This window comes from Manacus vitellinus, unplaced genomic scaffold (genome assembly GCF_001715985.3).
Source record: "Manacus vitellinus isolate BGI_N305 unplaced genomic scaffold, ASM171598v3 scaffold_26_pilon, whole genome shotgun sequence".
In the NCBI taxonomy this organism is placed as follows: Eukaryota; Metazoa; Chordata; class Aves; order Passeriformes; family Pipridae; genus Manacus; species Manacus vitellinus.
In genome coordinates this window covers 6662788-6682167 of record NW_021939960.1, presented here as the reverse complement: position 1 = coordinate 6682167, position 19380 = coordinate 6662788, and the positions used below count along the sequence as shown (strand labels likewise).

The window sequence follows — 19380 nt, the reverse complement described above, 5'->3', positions numbered from 1 at the left end:
CACCCCTCACCCTGAGCCTGCCCCCCGTGCATCACTCACATCAATGCCATCCTTGCCAGACGGTCCAGGGGGTCCTCGTGGTCCGGGAGGGCCTTGTGGTCCTACTCTCTGAAGGGACTAGGGGAAAATGAGAGACAAGAGTTTATTTTTGCATCAGAAGAAACACATGGGCTGGATCAGAAAGCAATGGCCGAGTCCTACAGCTTAACCCTAAATCTGCTCTGACCCTCCCTCCCTCCCTCCCTCAGGGCCCCCTGCCAGCCAGGGGGGGCTCAGAGTTGCTCCAGATTGGTGCAAGGCTTTTTGGAAAACCTCTTTTGATTGAGTACATCCTCAGGGCTCCCCAGTTTGTTTAACTGGTGGCTTATCCTGGGAATCAAATCGCTGGGCAGCAAATGGGTTTGGTCGTATATAGGAAACGGTTCTCCCTGCCCACAGGCACCTTCTGGTTTGGGCAGAGGGGGAAATGCAAAGCCCACAGAACATAGGGGCCAAGTGCTTGGCAGTAATAATTAATTTATAGTCCCAGGTTGATGGGGTGATGGAAAAGTCAGGCAGACACCAACAAAGACAGGAGGAGAAAGGGAAAGTCTCCTCTCTGAGCAGGATGCCGTTTGAAAATCTGGGATTTTGGAAAGGTGGGGAAAGGAAAAAAAGGTCCAATAAATGACTTCTGTATGGAGAGGGCTCCAGAGAGTAACTTGCTGTAGCTTTAGGGAACAAAGGTTTCATTGTAGAAGTAGCTCTGCTTGCAGCAGATGAGGGCAGCTCTGAATTCCCAAGCCAGGCTGCAAAAATTCCTCACTAACAATGAAAAACCTCACTGAGGAGTCACTTCCCCACAAAACAATATTAACACCAGACAGGGAAGTTTAATACAGCTCCATGTCCGAAGTGAACGGGATTAAATATCCTGCTTTATAAGTGTAAAACTTGAAAATTGATTGAAGGAATAAATAAGAAATTCTGATTCAAATAAAGACCCAGGTCAGATCAGATCGGTCTCACTGAATACCTGTTACTTCAGTGTAAAAGAAAACTGTTTCTCTTACATCCACAGGTCTCCCCCTCTCCCAAGGCTTTCTCTCTCATAACTGCAGTCCTGAATGGGAAGACAACACTTTCATGGAAATAAAAAGCAGTGGTTTTTACACCGACCCACACAGGTACAAACCCACATGCACACTTTTAATAAACTTTAGACTAATAATCTGCCTATTGCCACATTTCACCCCACAGGCACAACATACACAGATCACTCTCTTTTACCCTCGCAGGTTTTTTCTCGAGCATAAGACACAAATGAGGTTTCTCACCTGAGCTGATGCTGTGACTAAAAACTGACACAGGGAGAGGAGCCCAAGAGTGGAGAATCCGGCCATGGTGCCCAGGCTCTGCCTCTCTCCGTTCCTCCCGGGCAGCTAAACCCTTTCTCCCCCAGGGTCCAGCAGATCCCTCCTCCTCCTGGGTCTCAGCTTACAGAGCAGAGACTCCTTGCCTCCAGATAAACCTGTGGCTCCAGCTGGAGGGGCAGAGCTCGGGAGCAAGGCAAGAGGGGCTGAGCCTGGAGGAGAGGAGGTTTCAGGAGGAGGTGGGAGAGGGAGGGGGAGCAGCAGGCAGCCAGAGCAGCTCTCATTCATGCCCTGCTGGGCAGCCCCAGGCTCCAGCAAGAGGAGAGGAGCCTACAGAAGAGCTGGATTGGGAGACATGACACAGGAGCAAAACTGGGCTGCTCCAGCTGGAGATGTAAAGCTGTTCCTCGGGTCTCACCCAGGGCATTTCTCAAAGCCCATCACCACCTCTGGGCTGGACAGGTAAAAAGCAACACAGAGTGAGTTATTCAGTGCCTGAGGCCACCTAACTTCAGTAGAGACATTAATATACCTGAAATGAGTGCAAGATCACCACAGAGAAATGCCCTTACTGCTTTACAAGGTGCTTTGTTAGTTTGTTATTCACATCTCATTTGGTATTTTTTAGAGTGATCTGAAGAACAACAAATGATTTCTTGGAAAAGTGATGAATCCTGATCAGAAAACAGATAATCACAGATGCATACAAGGAGGAAGGAAAAAAGAGAAACATCCTCAAAGCCACAGAAAATATTTGAAATATTGGAAGGAAGAAATAGGAGGACCATTCCCAGACAGGTGATCCCAAATGCCAATATATTCACGGAGATGTATCTTCTGTAAATAGCTTCATGCTTCCTTCTATCGATTAAAGACAATTTCATCCAAAGCAGGGCTTGGAAGTGGAGGAGAACAGGGCAAGATTCATCAGAACTGAAATGACACAGCTCACTTGGTTAAGAAGACAAGAGCAGAAGTGGAAAAGCAAAGTTTAAGAAACGAAATACCAGGTTTCAGTTTGGCATCCCTTGCCAGGAGGTTTGCATGAGTACACAGTGTGTGTCTGTCCAGCTCCCCAGCAATCAAGATTCCACTAACCTTGACAGAGGGATAAAGAACTCAAAGATTTACAAAGTTCCTACAAGCTTTTGTGGAACAGGCAGCTGGGGACAGAAAGGGACCGTATGTCTGTATGGCTTCTGCTGGCTTCAAAATAACTGGAATGCTTTACTGGACACCACAAACCCCAGAGAGGGAGAGCAGTGCAGTCCCACAAACTGCTTTGCACAGCTTGTGCCTCCTCCTCCACACGAGGCCAACTGATGGCAAGACAGAAGGCAGAGGAGATCTAAATTCCTTGGCCACACCTCGCTCAGAGCAAGCCTGGGCTCGGAGGGCTGCTGCCCATGGAGTTTGCTGACCAGCACGGGAAGAGTATTCACCTTCAAGCCCAGCCCATGGAACAAGAGGACACCCAGTTATCTCTCATTCCACATCCCTAGGCAGAGGCAGCACAGCTGAAGGGACACACCAACTCACAGAAATCATTTTACCACACAGACACCCCTGTACCTGTGTCCTGAAAAGACCCACTGGACTGAACCCCCATGGCCAGGCTGGGCAGGTGCCCTCCTGCCTGAAGCCCCAAGGGATGAGTGAAGTGAAGCCCTTGTTTGCCCCACAGAGCATCAGGACACCTGTGGGAGGATGGCAGCACAAAGGCAAGTCAGGACCTACCAAAACATACTGAAATATGGGGACACCTCATCCCTGGGAGCATCCAAGGCCAGGCTGGATGGGGCTCTGAGCAGCCTGGTCTAGTGGAAGGTGTCTGAGGGTGGACTGAGATGAGCTTTAAGGCCTTTTCCAACCCAAACCATTCCATGATTCTATGATTTCCAAGCACATCATTAAACAAGAACCATTGCAGGGGGTTTGGGGGGTATCTTTATCCCACAGACATTCACTGGGCATATTTTAGAGCTGGAGGAAAACTGGGCATCACCTCCCCACGGAACAAGCAGCAAATGTGTCTCATGGTGAGCCCAGCAGAGCTCTGCTTGGGAATGCTGGGCAGCCCCCTGCACCCACTTATTGGAGGGGACCACGACACAGGAGGGGTGGGTGGTGGTGGGTAAATACATGGTCACATCCTGCCCTCAAAGATAAAAAAAAGTGGAAACTGGTATGCAATCAAGTCATGCTTTAATAGGGGAATTAACATAACAGACTCTGTGATACAACTCTGAGTGCTGGGAAACATCTTGTGAACTCACCACACACACCTACAGTCAAAACTCTAAACCAGGTATGAGAGGGAAGGGTTTGGTTTGAGCACTCACTCCAGGCTGGGGCTCACAGTGAAATCCCATTAAACACAAAACCAAACCTCACCATAACAAGATATATGATCTATGCCCCAACTGAGCACATATTCACAATGGAATTTTCATTAAATAAGAAAATTACTATAAATCTGTACAAAAGCCACAATTAACAATTCTTAGGAATCTCTTAGGAAAGAATTTTCACTCAACATCTTCAAGTATTTGTATCTGTAGTTAAGTGTATTCTTACTGGCTATTTAACTCCACCTGTTCATAAGAAGAAAAAAAAAAGTGATTTAAAAACATTAAAGCCTTTTTCCAGCACATGTGTGACCACAAACATGAGATGCTGAGCTTGCAGACTTTTATTCCCACACACATGTATGTGGCATGCTGGCTCAGGACCTACAGTCTGGGAAGGCAAGTCACCCATCAAATTCCTTGAAAGATGAAGCTTCTTAAGAACTGTAGCAGAGAGAGGAAACACATTAACATTGCACAGGCTGCTGCATCAACCAAACAGCACCAAAGAACCCCAAAACCAAACCAAACAATCTGAGCAAACAGCAAGTCCAGACCTTCTGGCTGTTGGGAATGGTTTCCCCTCCTTCATGGAACGGGTCTCTGTTGTCAACTTTTAGGAGCTGAGCTGTTTAATGCTCTTTCAGACTCAGTGGAATATGGTGTAAGTCAGGCAGAACAGCTGACAGGGAGGTCAGGAACACTAATGCAGGCAAATAGCTGGCAAAGTCTGAAAGCGAATTCTTGAGGGCTGTAAATAAATGAACCAGACAAGCATACCCCCTCCAATTAAAGCTTCAATTAACTGCCCCACAAAGCCCAGTGGTTTCCAGACATGCTGCACTTGGACATGCCCTCAGTGTCTGACATGCTGACCATTAATGGCAAACCAATCCTGCCCTAACTGGGAAATGGGTTGGATCTGACACATCTGACCTCACGCAATGGGCCCCTCAGAAAGGAGCCCCACAGGCCATGGCAAATTACCAGCAAAGGCTGAAAAAAATGCAGTGGGAAAAATTTGTGCTGTTTTGGCAACTGAGAAAGGAAGGCCTTTGAACCAGTCATGGACACTGACAATAAAGGGTCTAAAAGTGGTGGGAAAACCTGGGGAAGGGCAGCTCTAGAGTTTTATGCAAAATCTGAAGGTTTTTCTCTTAGAAACTAGTAGACAACTCATATTCTTAACAACTCTAAGAACTACAAAGCAACCTCTGTGGGGATGAAGAGAACAAATTACTCAGCACTTTGCACCTCAGAACAGTATCTACACAAAGGTTCATACTGATCAGAGGTATGTTTGGTTATGCATTTTATCCCAGTCTAAAGCCAAACCTACTTTCTTTATAGAGGCAGCTATACTCTGACATCATGTGAAATCCATATACCCATCTATTTTAGGGAAACAGCGCTTTTTCCAGGAAAAAACTCCTGGGATGGTACAGCCTTTCAAAATAACAAACAGAAGTTACATGGTAATAGAAAGGCCTGGTAAATTAGGTCATGCTGTCTTACATTAAAAATCATGTATTTAATAAATACTTAACTATTTCAAACAAGGAAAGAGATAATTTTTCCTCTTCTCTTTCAGAAGGGACATACCAGAATCAAAGCAAAGTGCAAAAATCCCCGTTGCTCCAAGATAGCCCTGAACATCAGATAAAAACCAGGAACAGGACAAGGCCTGTTCATGAAGATGACTAAATTAAAGTTGTCCTCTTTAGGGTAACCAAAAGCTGGATCTCGGTGAAATTACTAGAGATGATTAAAAAAGCATGACAGAGTGAAAGTGAGACAGGGGCCAGCCTGGATCATCCCAAAGGAAGTTTATTTTTCCATGTACTTCTCTTATCCAAGCTGGCTCCCTGCAGCTGGGGCAGTGTCATCTCTCTTGCTCGAGGACTCGCTGTGCTGCTCTCACTCTGCTGCTCCCTGCTCTCCACCAGGCTCTGCTGCATGCTCAGAGCTCTCAGCTTTTTGTGCTGCAACCTCAGCACTGTCTTCTTCAGGACAAGTGGGTGTCGTGCTCTGCTCAAGACTCTCTGGAGCTTGTTTCTTGTCTGTGGGTTCTGCTTGCCCGTTTTCATCTGCGTTTTCTGCCTTTTTCTGCTGTTCTACCCCATCTACCTCACTCTTACCCCCCAGGAGTGTGCTGTTGCAGTTGTGCTGATCACTCCTCACCGTGCCTTGATCTCCACTCAACTCACAGCCATCACTTCTTGGAGAAGTAGAGCCAGTCCTGAGGAGCCTGGAACCAGCCAGGGGTCTTACTGCCTCACCATCTGCATCACCGCCACCCCCCTTCTCACTTCTCACTTCCACAGTTTCATTTTTCTCACTGACATTTTCTTTTTCAGCCTCAGACTTTGCAGCAGATGGATTTACCTTGGCACTACAGTCTGTGGGCCCCATGTTCAGGTTTATGGCCAAGTTGACTGTTTTGTTTTTCGATGTTCTTTTATCGACTTTCCTCCGTTTCACAGCTGCATCAGTGGTCTCTGGCGCTGCTGAGCCTTTGGTGCTCTCATCATCTTCTTTCAGTGCCTCCTGGTCCTCTTCTGCTTGTGAGGGTGGGCCTGAGGAGGGAATTTCTGCATTAATTGCACATTCTCCCAGATTATGGGAAATGTTTTCAATATCAGTAGAGCTTCTCAGTGGTCCAACCTTTTCAGCATCTGCCATACGTGCATCCAGTTTTCTCTTCTTGCTCTCCTTTGTGCAGTCGTTCTCTGCTGTACCCTGCACTTCTTCAGCCTCACTGTTTAAATCCTTCTCCTCCAGCTGGGCAGATGAAGCTTCTTTCTCCTCTTCATCATCTCCTCCCTTCAAAACACATTTGCTTATCTTCTCTTTTACATCTTCATCGCTCACTTCAGGCTGCAAGTTTGCAGCATCTCCAGCTTTCTGTTCCGCCTCTGGAGACTGGTTCTGATCCTTTCCCACAGAATCACCACATTTTTTACCAGGAGTTTCCTGTCTATCTTCAGCCTTTTGGTGCAGCTGTGGCTTGGCAGAGCGAGGTCTGTACTTCTGGAGTTTCTCCTTTGGCCCCCACACGAAGTCTTCCTGAGGTTTGAAGTGTTGCCAAGCGTAGTGGACCAGTTCTCTCCTCCTCCGTCTGCTTCTGACAGTGAACAGGAAGTAATCCAAGGCACTTCTCTTGACATTTGGTAGAGTCCCCTTAACGAGAGTTTCTGTCAGGAAAAACTTTACCAAGTGCACCTGATGGCGTTCATATCCCATCTCCCCCAGGCACTTCAGGATGCGAGTGATCCGCAGGTTGTTGTGGTTGAACCTGAACGGAACAGACAAGCAAAGCTGGTAAGGGAAAGTCTCACAAGCCACTGTGAACCTCTGGGGTATCTGCAAAATGTTTTGTCATTGACTGACTGTGATCTGTTAAAGACTATTTGACAATGCAAATGGGAGCACAGGTGGGCTTTAAGCAGCTGCCATGTGCCCTCAGCAGTACCTTCCTAAGCCCTTCCTGAGCTGCTAAAATTCATCATCTCAACTGCTTGGAAATATTCCTATTTTGTAGTTTAACAGAATAAAAGCTAAAACTACTCTCGCTAGGTAACATGTTTATCAACAAAAGTCTTCATTCCTCAAGGACCGAGGATTTCCTCAACTTGGACTTTTTTTTTCCCCCCCAAAGAAGTGCCTGGGTGCAGTATATGACCAATGGCACAAACCGAGACTTACCTGTCCAAGTTTTCAAATCTGTCAGCCCAGTTCTCTGCTCTCTTAAGTTCTCCAGTTTCTTTGTTGACCAGAATGATTCCATAAAATCTCAGCATGAGCTCATAAGCACGTACAAACCTTTCCATAACTTCCTTGGACCTCTTAAAGGCCTGAAAACAAGACAGAGCAATTAGTAAAAGGTGCAGTTCCCTAATTACCTGCACCAGCTTAAGTGGCACCTGAATTCTAAACAAGGTTTGACTGTGTCACTAAAGCATTTCATTTGCTGGTGGAGCTACTGGCAGACACAAGACAGCCAACAAGCACACTAGGGACCCGAGGAAGCTAAAAATCCCACTCAACTTCAAATATAAGGCATTTAGGGAAAATCTTAACATACTTCAGAGCTAAAAAAAAAAAAAAAAAGAACAAAAGCTTTCAATAAATACCTGGATTTCTTGAGAGGTGAGTGGCCTGGCATGCCAGTTCATCCCATATTCACGTAAAGGGAACAGCCTGAAACAAAAGAAATTTTGATCCCAGATGAGCAAAGATGACATCCAACCACACAGGCACCTCTTGGAGACCTCACATCCCTACGGGCATATATGAGAAATAAATCCCTCCCATAAAAGCATTGTTTACATCAATAACAGCAACACATTTTGCTTATCTGGATCTCTCTCCTTGCCCTAACTTCGTTCTGCAGGTGCTCGAAGGCATAACTGAGCTCTATTGCCACAGCTGCACTGGAAACCCGGGGCCTTCAGGACTTCCACTGCATTGCTTCCAGAAGAACACAACTCAATGAAGCTAAAGTGGACAAAGGTTTCATCAAGAGTGATGCTGGGCCTTTTGTGAAGCTGTTTTCAGGAACACAGATACACCCGACGCTTAAAAGAGGCACAGCTAAAGAGAGGCACTCTGTTCCTGCAGGCAGTTTACCACTGTATGTAAGAATGGTTATATTCCAGAGTTTCATAGTCGTCCCACCAACGTGAAAGCAGATCCTCAATAGGCAGCCCTGCAAGGAAAAGGAAAAGGTCAGGCAAGAAACCACACCAAATTAAAATTAATGTTAGCCAATCACCCCAGGTGGCTCATTACCCAGACCCAGGTGTTTGCACACAGGCATTAGCTTCTCTAACTAGACAACCTGGTAAGCCAGAAAAATACCTTAGTTTTCTACCACCAAGCAGAAAATGAAGGAAAATACAGTAGGAACAAGGATGTTTTGAAATGGAAATGTTGATGGCTTTTTTGTTTGTTTTGTTTTGGGTGGTGTTTTTGTTTCGGTCTCGTGTTTTGTTTGGTTTGGTTTTTATTAGCTGTCCCATATGGATGAAGCTGCTCTTTCACCAATTCAAGCAGCTACAGCAGATTGCATCAAACAGCCACCACACAACGTACTCACCCTGGGGCATAAAAGAAATCTCATTTTTATAAAAGCTTAAGTTCCACATCTCTTCTTCATCCTCATTTTCTGATTGTTTCAAACCCTGGAGGTGAGAACAAGAAATCAACAAGCAGCAATCTTTTCAAAGGCAATACTCACTTCAACATTTCTCCTTGCTTTCCCTCACATTTCATAAATGTTCCCAAGCTAAATCCTCGAAATGTGTTTTGGGAAGTAACAGCTTGTTTCTGACGCACCCACATCATCCCTTCCCCCTCACAAATGAATCCTTCAAAGGTTCCGTAAATGTAAAGGCAAAAGGGTGTTCCCAAATCTAGAAAGTGTTCCTAAAGGTAGGAAGGGACGAGGAGGAGCCCCAGGAGCTGGTTCCCCATCCCTGAGCACGTACTGGGTAGTGGTGTCTGTATCTCTGCATGTCTTTGGCCGCAGTGCAGTTGCGCCTCCATTTGAACTGCAGAAAAGAGACACATCAGAGATTCACAATAAAGCCATTTTCTGCAAAAAAGAATCACCCACTGACTGAATTCAGCATCTCTCACATGTGCCCTGCACTCCCAGCACTCCCAGAACCAGCCAGACTGTTACTGTTGTCATTTCTCTGCATTCCTGACTTTGGACTAAAAGAAGTTCATGCCTTATCCTTTAACCAAAACACCTCTTTTCCCTTCTAGTCTTATCAATCAAGGTTTTCATTTTCATGCCTATCTTGTATCCCAGTTGGGTTTGCTTATGGAAATGGTCAGAACTAGCTGGAAATCCCAAATAGTAAAATGTCATTTTCCCTCCTTAACTAAAAGATTTTAAAAGAAGACATATCTCTGAGTTGCTACAAACCCTAGTGAAGAGAGAGGCCAGACTTTAAAACTGGAGAATTTAAGATGTAGAAATATCTCTGGAATTCAAGATTCTCATTCCCTGTAGACATTACTGAAATAAAAAGTTTTATTCATCTTTGCTTTATGCTTGAGATCAGCCTTGCTGATTAAGCATCATGCTGATCTAGACAGCAAACAATAACAGAGCTACATGGTCATATTAGATATTTATTTTATTGGACTTCTGTTCCAATCATCATCTTAATTATTACTCATTTTTCCATGTAACCAAACTTACCTGAGACCGCCGTGATGAATTCGAGCTTTGCTCCTACAAATAAAAAGCATTTAGTTGGAACATTTTGAAATCAAACTTCACTAATAAAATAAAAAATAGATACAAAATGAGAATACCCACAGTGGTGACTCACATGATCCCTATTAGTTGCCAAGTGACAGATTTACCTAGTTACAGCTGAATTCACTTTATATTATTCGTAATTTAAATTGCTACAGAGAAAAACCTGTGGTGCCATACAATCAGGTGCCAGATTCTCCTCACTACACAGATGTGCTAGATTCATTTCAAGTGTCACATTTAGACAAAAATCACAAAAGAACAGCTTCATTTGTTCCTCTGAAATTTGTGGTAATAGAAGTTGCAAGTATGACTTAGTTTAAAATGCATTTTAACTGAATTATATACATATAGATTTTTACTTATCTATTTTTTGCAGTGGATTACTTCAGTGATAAGAGAATTTGTTACACTTCAAAGCAACATAGACAGGTTTAATCTTGCTGAGTGCTGAATCATCTTGTCCCAAACCATGAAAGCACTTAACAGTGTTGTGTCAATTTAGAAGCACCAAAATGAACAAGACTGCTCATGAATAAAGGGGCCCCCAAAGCGAAGCACAGCACAGTCAGTTTGTTCAATGCCAGCTCACAGCAAGAACAAGAATGCTGGGAAATGGGGATGAGATGTGCAAACTCTTGCAAAATAAGCACTGTAAGGAACTTAGAAGAAAGAAGCATCAAAAACTCTCCCTAGTTATTTAACAACCTCATTTGGTATTTTGTAACCTCACTTGCACAGAGAAAAATAAAACCACTTCCTAATGAACAATGATCCTTGGTTCATTAATAATTAAGGCTGGAACTGGACTATATTTTTTTAACATCTTGTTGTAATGAAGTCACCCATTCACTTGCCCTGTTGACTGTTACACTGAATTAATTAAAACATTGTTTTAATACAATCAATTATTAATATTCTATTTCTAGATATTCTTTACACTTAAGGTTCTAAAATAACATCCTTGGATGCAGTCAGGTGGGACAGGATAAAAGCAGACTGGTTCCCACTTTAGAAAATAACTGGTTTGCTGAAGAGCCAGTGTAGCCACAGAGCCAGATGCAATGCCATGGTGCAAGGGGCTGTAAGGCTTGTCCAGAAAGAAGCTAGACCCAGGAAAAGGCATTCTGGAGCCCAGCAATAAAGAGAACAAGATGAGGAAGCAAAGAGAGCAAAACTCAGCTTTGGTTCTCCAAGTAGGTGTTGCTTCTGGGTCTCTATAAACTTCTATTTAAGCCACACAGGAACAGAACCTTCCCTTTCTTTCCAGGTAAGAAACACAAACTAAACAGCAAGGCTGAAACTTGCAGGTATAAATCAATCCCCTTTATGTCTCACAGCACTGCCAGGAAACCTAAGTGGGTTTCACACTCCAAACCTGGAGGCAGAACATGCATCAGTGTTCAAAGAGTGAGGGAAGCAGAGAACACAGCCAGGAGAGGGGAACACAAACAGGACTGGGCTGAGAAATCAGCTGGAAACCAGCTGTAACCAAAAGGGATGAAAGGAGGTGTGGATTGTGAACCAGCACTGCAGTGAGAAAGATGACAACCCCAGAAGAGGAATTGAAACCTTTTGTTGACTGAAATTTAGGAGAAAGCAGAACTATGGGATTTGTTATTAAAACATGAACTTCGGGCATTAGAGCAGCCTTTTTATTCTTAAAATAAACATAAACCATAAAGTTTTCAAAGCTCACTCAGAAGCTAAAGGCACTGCAAGGCAGAAGAGCTGGAAAGACGCACCTGCAGGAACCTCAGACTGTGAATATGGAGCAGTTACAGAGACAAGTGAAATGCAAAGATAAAAGTAGAATTTTAAGTTGATTTTGAAAGTGCACAGTGCAAATAATAATAAAAAACTCTAACCTCAGTACTGAATAAAAACACTAGCAGCTTCAGCCAGAAAGAATACCATCTAGACTGAGGGGAGAAGAATGAGAATTAGTGCAAAATAAGCAGAAGTAGGAACTAGTTTTGGAAACTGATTCATGCCTTTAACAGGCTGTAAAGGCACAAATGGATAGCAGAAGATTTACTGTTTCTTTGAACATTCATTCTCACTGCCCTTATAATTTTTCAAGGCACTGTCAGACAGAGGTAACTACACATTCATCACTGAAGGAAGAGCTCCTCTTGAAAAATGCAGAACAGTATTCCAGGGACCATAAGGCTCAGGGACAACATCCTCCTTTGTAAGGCAAAGCCGGAAAAGTCCACCCACTGGAGTGAAAAAATGGTCCTTGCTTTTACAGTTGTCACAATCCAGAGCTGCTCTAAATAAAAAAAAAAAAATCCTAAAGAACAAACACACGCAAACAGAATAACCTGAATGTTCTGGAGTTATTAAAACTTGTGAACTCTAGCCATGCACAAAACAAAGTTGACAGCATGCTCTCCAACACTGTAAAACACTTCAAAGGAAAACCCTGCCTCCTCCATTCAGTATTACAACTACTCCACCCAAAACACCTTTCCATGTGCACAGAGAATTTTTTTGTAAAGTGGTATTTTAATATCTTAATGCTTATTAAAAAAAATAAAGTTTAATATTAAACTCCTTTAAAAGTATATTCATTGGATAGCTTTATCTGCCTATTTATATTCTAAGAGAAGGGAAGAGTTGCTTGAAACGAAACTTAAGTGAAGAATTAGTTTCCTCTTCCCCAAAAGGGGAGGAGTCAAAGGATTGTAGTTTTGACTGACAGGAAATACCGAAAAAGAAACAGGTTTGCATTTACCAAAGCAATGCTGGAGAAGAAAATATTGACACTCAATGTCAAACTGAAAAACACTGATGCTAAAAACAGGGACCTCAGATAAGACTAAAAAGTTCCTTTTATTTCAACTAAACATTATTTTAAGGCACCAGGCACAGGTGCTCATGTTTTGCAGCAACCTCACTCATAACTGCACATGTACTTCTAGTTTTTAAAAGAGTGTGCATTCTGTTGTTTTCAGAGTTGCTCTAAACACGTTCCTTAGAAAATAAAACATGTCTAAAAGAAATAAAAAATTACAGCTCATTTTTAAAACTGAGCAGATTTTATGTGATGGCATTTTATTAATGGCATCAAAGAGCAGAAGGAAGGCCATCATACAAAGCTGAAGATACCAACCAAAAACTTAAAAGCAAGGAGAACAGTAATGCCATAATGTCCCATCCATGGGGTGAACAGGCAGGTGACAGACAGAAAACAGAACCTCTATTTATGGGATAAAGTACCCAGACCACAGGGAATGGTGGGGGAAAACATTAAAACCCAGCTCATGGCAGTCTAACAGATATTAAGGGGCCGTGAAGTCAAAGCATCCCTCTGCCATCCCCATCCCTGTCCCCTCTCCCGGAGGATTTGCGTCATCGAGATGGGGACAAAGTACATGCCCAGGCAGCGCTGCCAGGGCAAAATCCCTTTGACTTGTAGTAAGTATTTCAAGCTGCCCCGGTTCTTCTTAGTAAATCAAGTACCTGACAGCGGAGCCCAGAAGGCAGGAACAACATCACTCACACAGGTGAGCGCACCTGGGACAGCCCCGAGGGATGTGGGAACTCCCGAGGGATGCGGCGGCTCCGCACGGGGGGAACAGGGGAAGGTGCTCCGGGAGAGAAGAGGGAAAGGGGGGCCCTCAGCCCACCCCCGGCGGCTTCCCCTTTGCCCGAACCCGGCTGCTCCCCCGCATCCTGCGGCTCCCCCCGGCTGCCGCCCTCCGCCTCCTCCCCTTCGCCTCCGCCGCCATCCTCCTCCTCCTCCTCGTCCTCCTCTTCCTCTCCCTCCCAGGTGGAGTCGTAGTCCTCCGGCTTGCCCGCCTCCTCCCAGAACCGCTCCGAGTACGAGAAAGCCATGGAGCGCGGCGGGGACGGAAAGAGAAAGCGAAAGGGACGGGGAAGGGGCGGCGGGGCCGCCGCCCGCCCGCGCGGGGCGGCGGGGCCGCGCCCGCCCGCGCGCACAAAGCACGGCCACGTGGGGGGGGAACGGAAGCGCGAGCAGGCCCCGCCCCCTTCCTGCGCCCGCCCGCACCGGTCCCGCTGGCACCGGGAGCTTCCCTCCTTCCTCCGCCGGGATCCGGGAGCGCCCGCAGCTGGGGATGGGGAGGTGGTCATCCTGCTGGGAAACGAGCGAAAGAGCAATATTCCCAAGGAACCTGGGGAGCAAGGCAAAGCGCGGAGGCGCTGGGGTCATTTAAAGCATTTAAATTTACATTTACATTTGTCAATACCCAACTTGACGTCCAAAAAAATTCCTAAAAAATCTGCGTTGCGGGACTGGGCGTGAAATCCCAAGTGGGCTTTCCCTGCTACAACCAGTACACGTTGTCAACACAATTCTACTTTGAGCTATAAAAACATGTCATTGGTAGAGCAAACATTTTGGAATGGCATCACCTGGATGAGTTGGATTTACACCCACAGGGCCGTGAGACTTGAGAGTTACAGGATCTGCACTTCACGGCCAGAATCTGCATAGATCATGACAAAGTTTCCTAAAGGAATAGCAGAACTTAACAGAGGCATTCATTCACCTTTGGGCGTGAATGAATTCTTCACTCACTGGGTGACAGATCTGTAAGTGACATGTGATTACAACCTCTAGGAACTTGATCGCACTGAACAAGTTGTTTTTCAACATTACAATCGGGAGCTTCCTCACATAAGGTTATAAAAGGTCATTTCCCACCTGCCCAGAAAACCTCTGAGGCTCCTACAGCACCTCTCCCACAAACCAGAGCTCCAAGGGGCTCTCCAGTTGGTGGCATCTCACCAGACATTCTCCAAGGATTAAACCACTGAATTCATGATAATTGTACCTTCTGGTAAATCCTCAAGTTTGGAAGCTTGCAGCAACCTATCTATTGTGTTCAGCAGGCCAGGATTTTTTATCAAATATCATATAGAAATAACAGGGTTCATACAGACAAAGTTAGTAAAAAAAGCCAAACCTAAACCCCCAGGCAGGCACTTTTAACCAATGCCACTAAAGGCACAAGGTACCTAAATAAGTTCCAAAATACACTGGGCAAGATTTTAATCAAGTCACACAACAATTACCATTTAGTAAAATAAAAACAAGTCAAATTTATTCTTGGTATAAAACAAGAGAAGAAAATAAGGCAGACAAGAACTTGGCTACGTACCTAGAATAAAAGCAAAAAGTAGTAGACTCCTAGTGCCTCACCTTGAAGGCAATACTGACAGATTAAGAAGTAATTCTTCCTTTTATTAACTGGTAGTTAATATAATGAAACAAATTCAGTACCATTTCAACCTGCTTCATTCACCATGTAACAGGTATTTGTTGACTGGTCCATCTTCTCACAGCACAAAAATAGTAATTTTATCAAATCTCAATATCCTAGCATATAAAAGATAAGCATTACAGTGTCAGTAAGGTTCTTCAGCTGTAGAACAAAATGAACATTTTGGAAAACCAATTCCATTTACATCTACTAAAACTGCTTTAAAAAAATAAATAATTAAGTACAAACCCCACTGTTTTACACTACTGTATTACAAATGGATGAAGCAACACCTCCAGGTTCATGCACAGCTCAACTGATCCCTTACAAAACAATGTGACATCTCCAGATATTTTATTTAGGACACTTATTAATTATTCTGGCTAGGGGCATTACAATTTTCACTTCACTTATGGCATATAAACTTAGAAAGATTGAAAAATGTTACATCTCTAAGGGTCAAATGAAGGCTCCTCCAGCCAACAGAGCGACAGAACACTTCAACTCAGTAGTTACCTGCATTTAAAAGAATTTTGGTTGTACTGAACCAGCAAATTGAGACATTTGATACAAGTGCTATGTTTGCAGCAAGTGAAATGGCCAAAACATTACCCACAGATGGTCTGTGATATTCACAGATGGCAACAAAGGCAGAAAACACAATCCCAGGTTTACAGGAATCACCTTTGCTTTTGCTGATCCAAGGCCCCGTGTTGCACTGGGCACGGGTTTCATGAGCTGTGCTGCCACAGAGCGTGTTGCTGGTTGGGAATGCAGCCACTGGCACTGTTACACCCACTCTCCACATTCCCAGCCTGCTCCCCAGGCCCCCAGAAGGCAGCCAGGGAACGCACCAGCCAAGAGTCTTGCGCGTATAAAGCCGATGTGCGGATTCTTCAAACGCCTGGCTCAGGTATCTTTTCCTTCCTCAAAGAGTTTCTGTAGCAACTATCCTGTGACTTGTTTTTGCTGTTCCCCCCTCCCATCCCAGAGTCTGTCACTCCTCTCTCACAGCTCTACGTCCTGCGGCGTTTGGCGGCGCTGGGACTGGAAGGGTTACTGTTTGCATTTAACACCTTCTCAGTGACTCTGTTGCGCTTCCTCTTATCAGATCCTTCTTTGGATCCGGAATCTGATGAAGTTTTCTCTTTCTCTTTGCTGCTTGGCTTTTCAGTTGCTTTTCCTAAAGTTCCAGAGGGTGCAAAAACTGAAATAGGATCAAAGTAATGATTCCAGATCAGAGTCACACACAAAGGCAAACAAGAGTGATATCAAATTTTCTTTATATTACATAAAACTTCTCAAAACAATCAACTCTCAGCATATTTATCCACCATTAGGTATTACTTTCACTTCTAAAGGAAAAATCTTCTCTGAGAAAGGCACATCTTGCTTTTATTATTTGCTTTAAAGACAGGCATGTATTTTCACAGGCTAAAAATCGAATTCATTAAGTGGAATTAAACAGCACTTAATATTAAAATACTTAATAGGAACACTTACAGAACATAGGACCAATCTATGGAATTTATAATCAGCAACGGTCATTACATTTGGTATCATAGGTAGATATTAAAACTGAACACCCAAAATGTGAAATTTAATATATTTTTAAATACATGTTTAGATCTTTTATTACAATCTTTAAACACCACTTATTCAGTGATATAAATATGATGAAATTATATAGATAGTAGTTGGCTTGGTTTGTTAATGTAAATAGCAGGATCTCTACTGTTCACATCTAACTTGTTCTACAGCAAAGTGTTAGGAAAACAAGCCTTTTATTTAAAAGAAGCAAGATAATGAGAATAAAATAAAATAAAATAAACTCTGCCCGCCTTCCCATTTAAGTACACAATTTTACAATCTTTTTTGATTTATACACCCTATTTCCCCCATGACTACAAAGTTCCTTTCGCAGAGTATTTAGGTTCAATAAAACTGGACCCAGCTTTCTCTCGGAGATCCTCAGATTCCTTCAGACTCCCAGGGGTTTGTCAAGTACATATTAAACCAAAAAATCTCCAAAGCTATACAACCTGCACAGATGAATTAGGAGCAAAGAAGAAATCTTTTCGATAAGCAACTGCTTACTCTGTGCATTCTTAAATTATTCTAATTCTTGGCATGAGCACATGCTGAGTCTGAGTACAAATCACAAAGTACACTGTATTTGGGATTCACATTTTAACATTAATTTCTCAGCGTTACAGTTGGTTTTTAATCCCGTATTACACAGTAGAGAGTTACAAAATTACCTTCTTCTGGACCTGCATGCGTTTCCAGCTCTTCTTTTAAAATTTCCTCTTTCACTTCTTCTTCCATCATTACTTTTCCTACAGAAAGGATTGTTAGCAATGGTTAGATGGGTTTAAAGAACCACATATTCAGTGCAACATTCAGCAGTAATTTGGAAAAGTTCCTCTGGTAACAAGGATATGAACAGCACAAGAACTAGGATCCTTTCCTTGACAGTTCCTTCAGTCAGTTGATTAAAAATTCATGAGATAAACTTGTATCTGTTTAACGCTCCCTTTTCCCACTGCACCAAACACACCAGTCTGAAAGAATGGCCTTGGATCAACATCTCACACTCTTTCTTGGGGACAGTTTTGTTAAACATTCTGGGATGAGATCAGAGTAACCAAGAAGCAGAGACTGCTGTCACATCTTACCTTCTCTCACTTCTTGAATCATTTCATCAGGAAGAGCAAAATTCTTCTCTATATTAGGGAATGGAAGAATCTCGGATTCATGCTTAGAAAGAAAAGAATGGTCTCTGTGAGTCGCTTGTAAAAATTTTAATTGGAATTTAGAAATGCAACCTCCAGTTCTGCTTTACATGCAATTAGTAGCTAAATAATTCTTATCAAGACAGTTCAGATGTTAGAGAACCAGGAGGCTCCTGATGTCAAACTGATTACTAAGGTCAAGATACCCAAAGTCATGACTTAGGACCATTTGAGATCATTTCTGCAACCCAAACATGGCAATTTCTTAAGTAAACACACTGTAACTTTTTCATTTGACACTTACATATCTATGTAAACATTTGCTGGATCAGCGCTTAGGCAAACAAAAAACAAACAAAAAACCTTCACAAGCCAGTGCAGGTTTTGTTGTCTCCCACCTAATCTATATTTATTCAGGGCAAACCCCATCAACACAAAGAATGACATGTAATTATCAGTATGATGAAAAAGTACAACAGACCCAGTGATTTTGGTCTATCAAAACTTCTGAAATCTACGAAATAACCATGTGGCTGCATCAACCCTTTATACTCACAAGAGCTTGCATATCATACATGGTGCTCAGATGATCCCAAATCACCTTGGATGAAATCTGCCGTCCGATATTCTGGCTGAATTTATCCCGGATGCAAATCATGTGGAAATGGCGATTCACACCTGGGGGGAAGAACTCAGTGCAGTTTTATTTATGCCAATTACATAGATTTCAGTACATAAATTTATTTATTTCTTTATGACACCATTAAAAAGTGTTGTGTTGTTACAAGGAATCCAGACATTACAGGAGAGACAGGCGGCATCTGGGCAGGCTGATCCTTCACCCTACACTGCAGGTGCTATTCCAGAGGGGGCTGAGGGTGCTCCAGTGGGTAGCACTGACACTCAGCCAGAACTTTTAGAAAGGCTGTGTGAGAAACAACCGGATGAAAGTCTCCCGAGTTCTGTGTCCAGTTCTGGGCTTCTCAGTACAGGAGAGACACGGAGCTCCTGGAGCACATCCAGCAGAGGGGAATTAAGGGACTGGAGCACTGCTCTCAGGAGAAAAGGCAGAGGGAGCTGGGCCTGTTCAGCCTCCACAAGAAACGACTGAGAGGGGACCCCGTCAGTGTGTATAAATACCTAAAGACAGGGTGCCAAGAAGATGGAACCAGGCCCTGCTCGGTGTAACGGGCAGGCACGCACAGGCAGTTCCACCAGAACAGGAGGAAGAACTCCTTCACTGTGAGCACTGGAACAGGTCTCCACGGAGGGGCTGTGGAGTCTCCCTCACTGGAGACATCCCAGAGCATTTCTGGGCGCAATCCTGTGCCCTGTGCTCTGGGACGGCCCCGCCGGAGCCAGCGGCCCGCTGCGGCCCCTTTCTGCGTGACCCGCTCGGCGGTTCGGTGCAGGCGGGAGGCAGCAGGTCCCTGAGGG

General features: G+C 44.0%; 3 protein-coding genes across 4 annotated transcripts in view; all 3 read right to left on the bottom strand.

Moving 5' to 3' along the window:
- COL9A3 (collagen type IX alpha 3 chain) overlaps positions 1-1382 on the bottom strand; it is a 32954-nt gene extending 31572 nt beyond the window's left edge. Inside the window, exons 1-2 of the mRNA XM_018073756.1 lie at positions 1317-1382; positions 40-117 (exon numbers count right to left, since the gene is read on the bottom strand). Coding sequence (XP_017929245.1) covers positions 40-117; positions 1317-1382 — 144 coding nt within the window. The remainder of the gene's footprint in view (positions 1-39; positions 118-1316) is intronic.
- A 2158-nt stretch (positions 1383-3540) lies between these two features.
- Positions 3541-13885, bottom strand: OGFR (opioid growth factor receptor). The gene is made up of 9 exons (XM_029960308.1): positions 13599-13885; positions 11843-11896; positions 9915-9947; positions 9190-9252; positions 8799-8883; positions 8330-8408; positions 7834-7900; positions 7406-7554; positions 3541-6995 (listed from the first exon to the last, which is right to left on the bottom strand). The coding sequence occupies exons 1-9, from the start codon at positions 13815-13817 to the stop codon at positions 5618-5620; spliced, it is 2127 nt and encodes a 708-aa protein (XP_029816168.1). The 5' UTR covers positions 13818-13885; the 3' UTR covers positions 3541-5617.
- A 1137-nt stretch (positions 13886-15022) lies between these two features.
- Positions 15023-18937, bottom strand: MRGBP (MRG domain binding protein). Of its 2 annotated transcripts, none has more exons than XM_018073842.3 (5): positions 18934-18937; positions 18500-18621; positions 17887-17968; positions 17470-17547; positions 15023-16415 (listed from the first exon to the last, which is right to left on the bottom strand). In XM_018073842.3, exons 2-5 carry the CDS (start codon positions 18599-18601, stop codon positions 16225-16227), a joined length of 453 nt encoding a protein of 150 aa, XP_017929331.1. In that variant the 5' UTR covers positions 18602-18621; positions 18934-18937; the 3' UTR covers positions 15023-16224. The 2 variants fall into 2 exon arrangements, with proteins under 2 accessions (XP_017929331.1, XP_017929330.1); XM_018073841.3 differs by lacking the exon at positions 18934-18937 and adding an exon at positions 18747-18852.
- Between the last annotated feature and the right edge of the window lie 443 nt (positions 18938-19380).

What these genes read in the sequence shown, in the direction of transcription:
- OGFR (XM_029960308.1), bottom strand. Translation starts at nt 13,817, where the DNA reads ATGGCTTTCTCGTACTCGGAGCGGTTCTGGGAGGAGGCGGGCAAGCCG. An exon ending in ATTCATCACGGCGGTCTCAG is followed by an intron (nt 9,253 to 9,914) that starts GTAAGTTTGGTT and finishes TCTTTTCTGCAG; the next exon opens with TTCAAATGGAGGCGCAACTG. An exon ending in AACCATTCTTACATACAGTG is followed by an intron (nt 7,901 to 8,329) that starts GTAAACTGCCTG and finishes CTTTTGTTTCAG; the next exon opens with GCTGTTCCCTTTACGTGAAT.
- MRGBP (XM_018073842.3), bottom strand. Translation starts at nt 18,601, where the DNA reads ATGATTTGCATCCGGGATAAATTCAGCCAGAATATCGGACGGCAGATT. An exon ending in TGTATGATATGCAAGCTCTT is followed by an intron (nt 17,969 to 18,499) that starts GTGAGTATAAAG and finishes TTTCTTTCTAAG; the next exon opens with CATGAATCCGAGATTCTTCC. An exon ending in GATTCAAGAAGTGAGAGAAG is followed by an intron (nt 17,548 to 17,886) that starts GTAAGATGTGAC and finishes TCCTTTCTGTAG; the next exon opens with GAAAAGTAATGATGGAAGAA.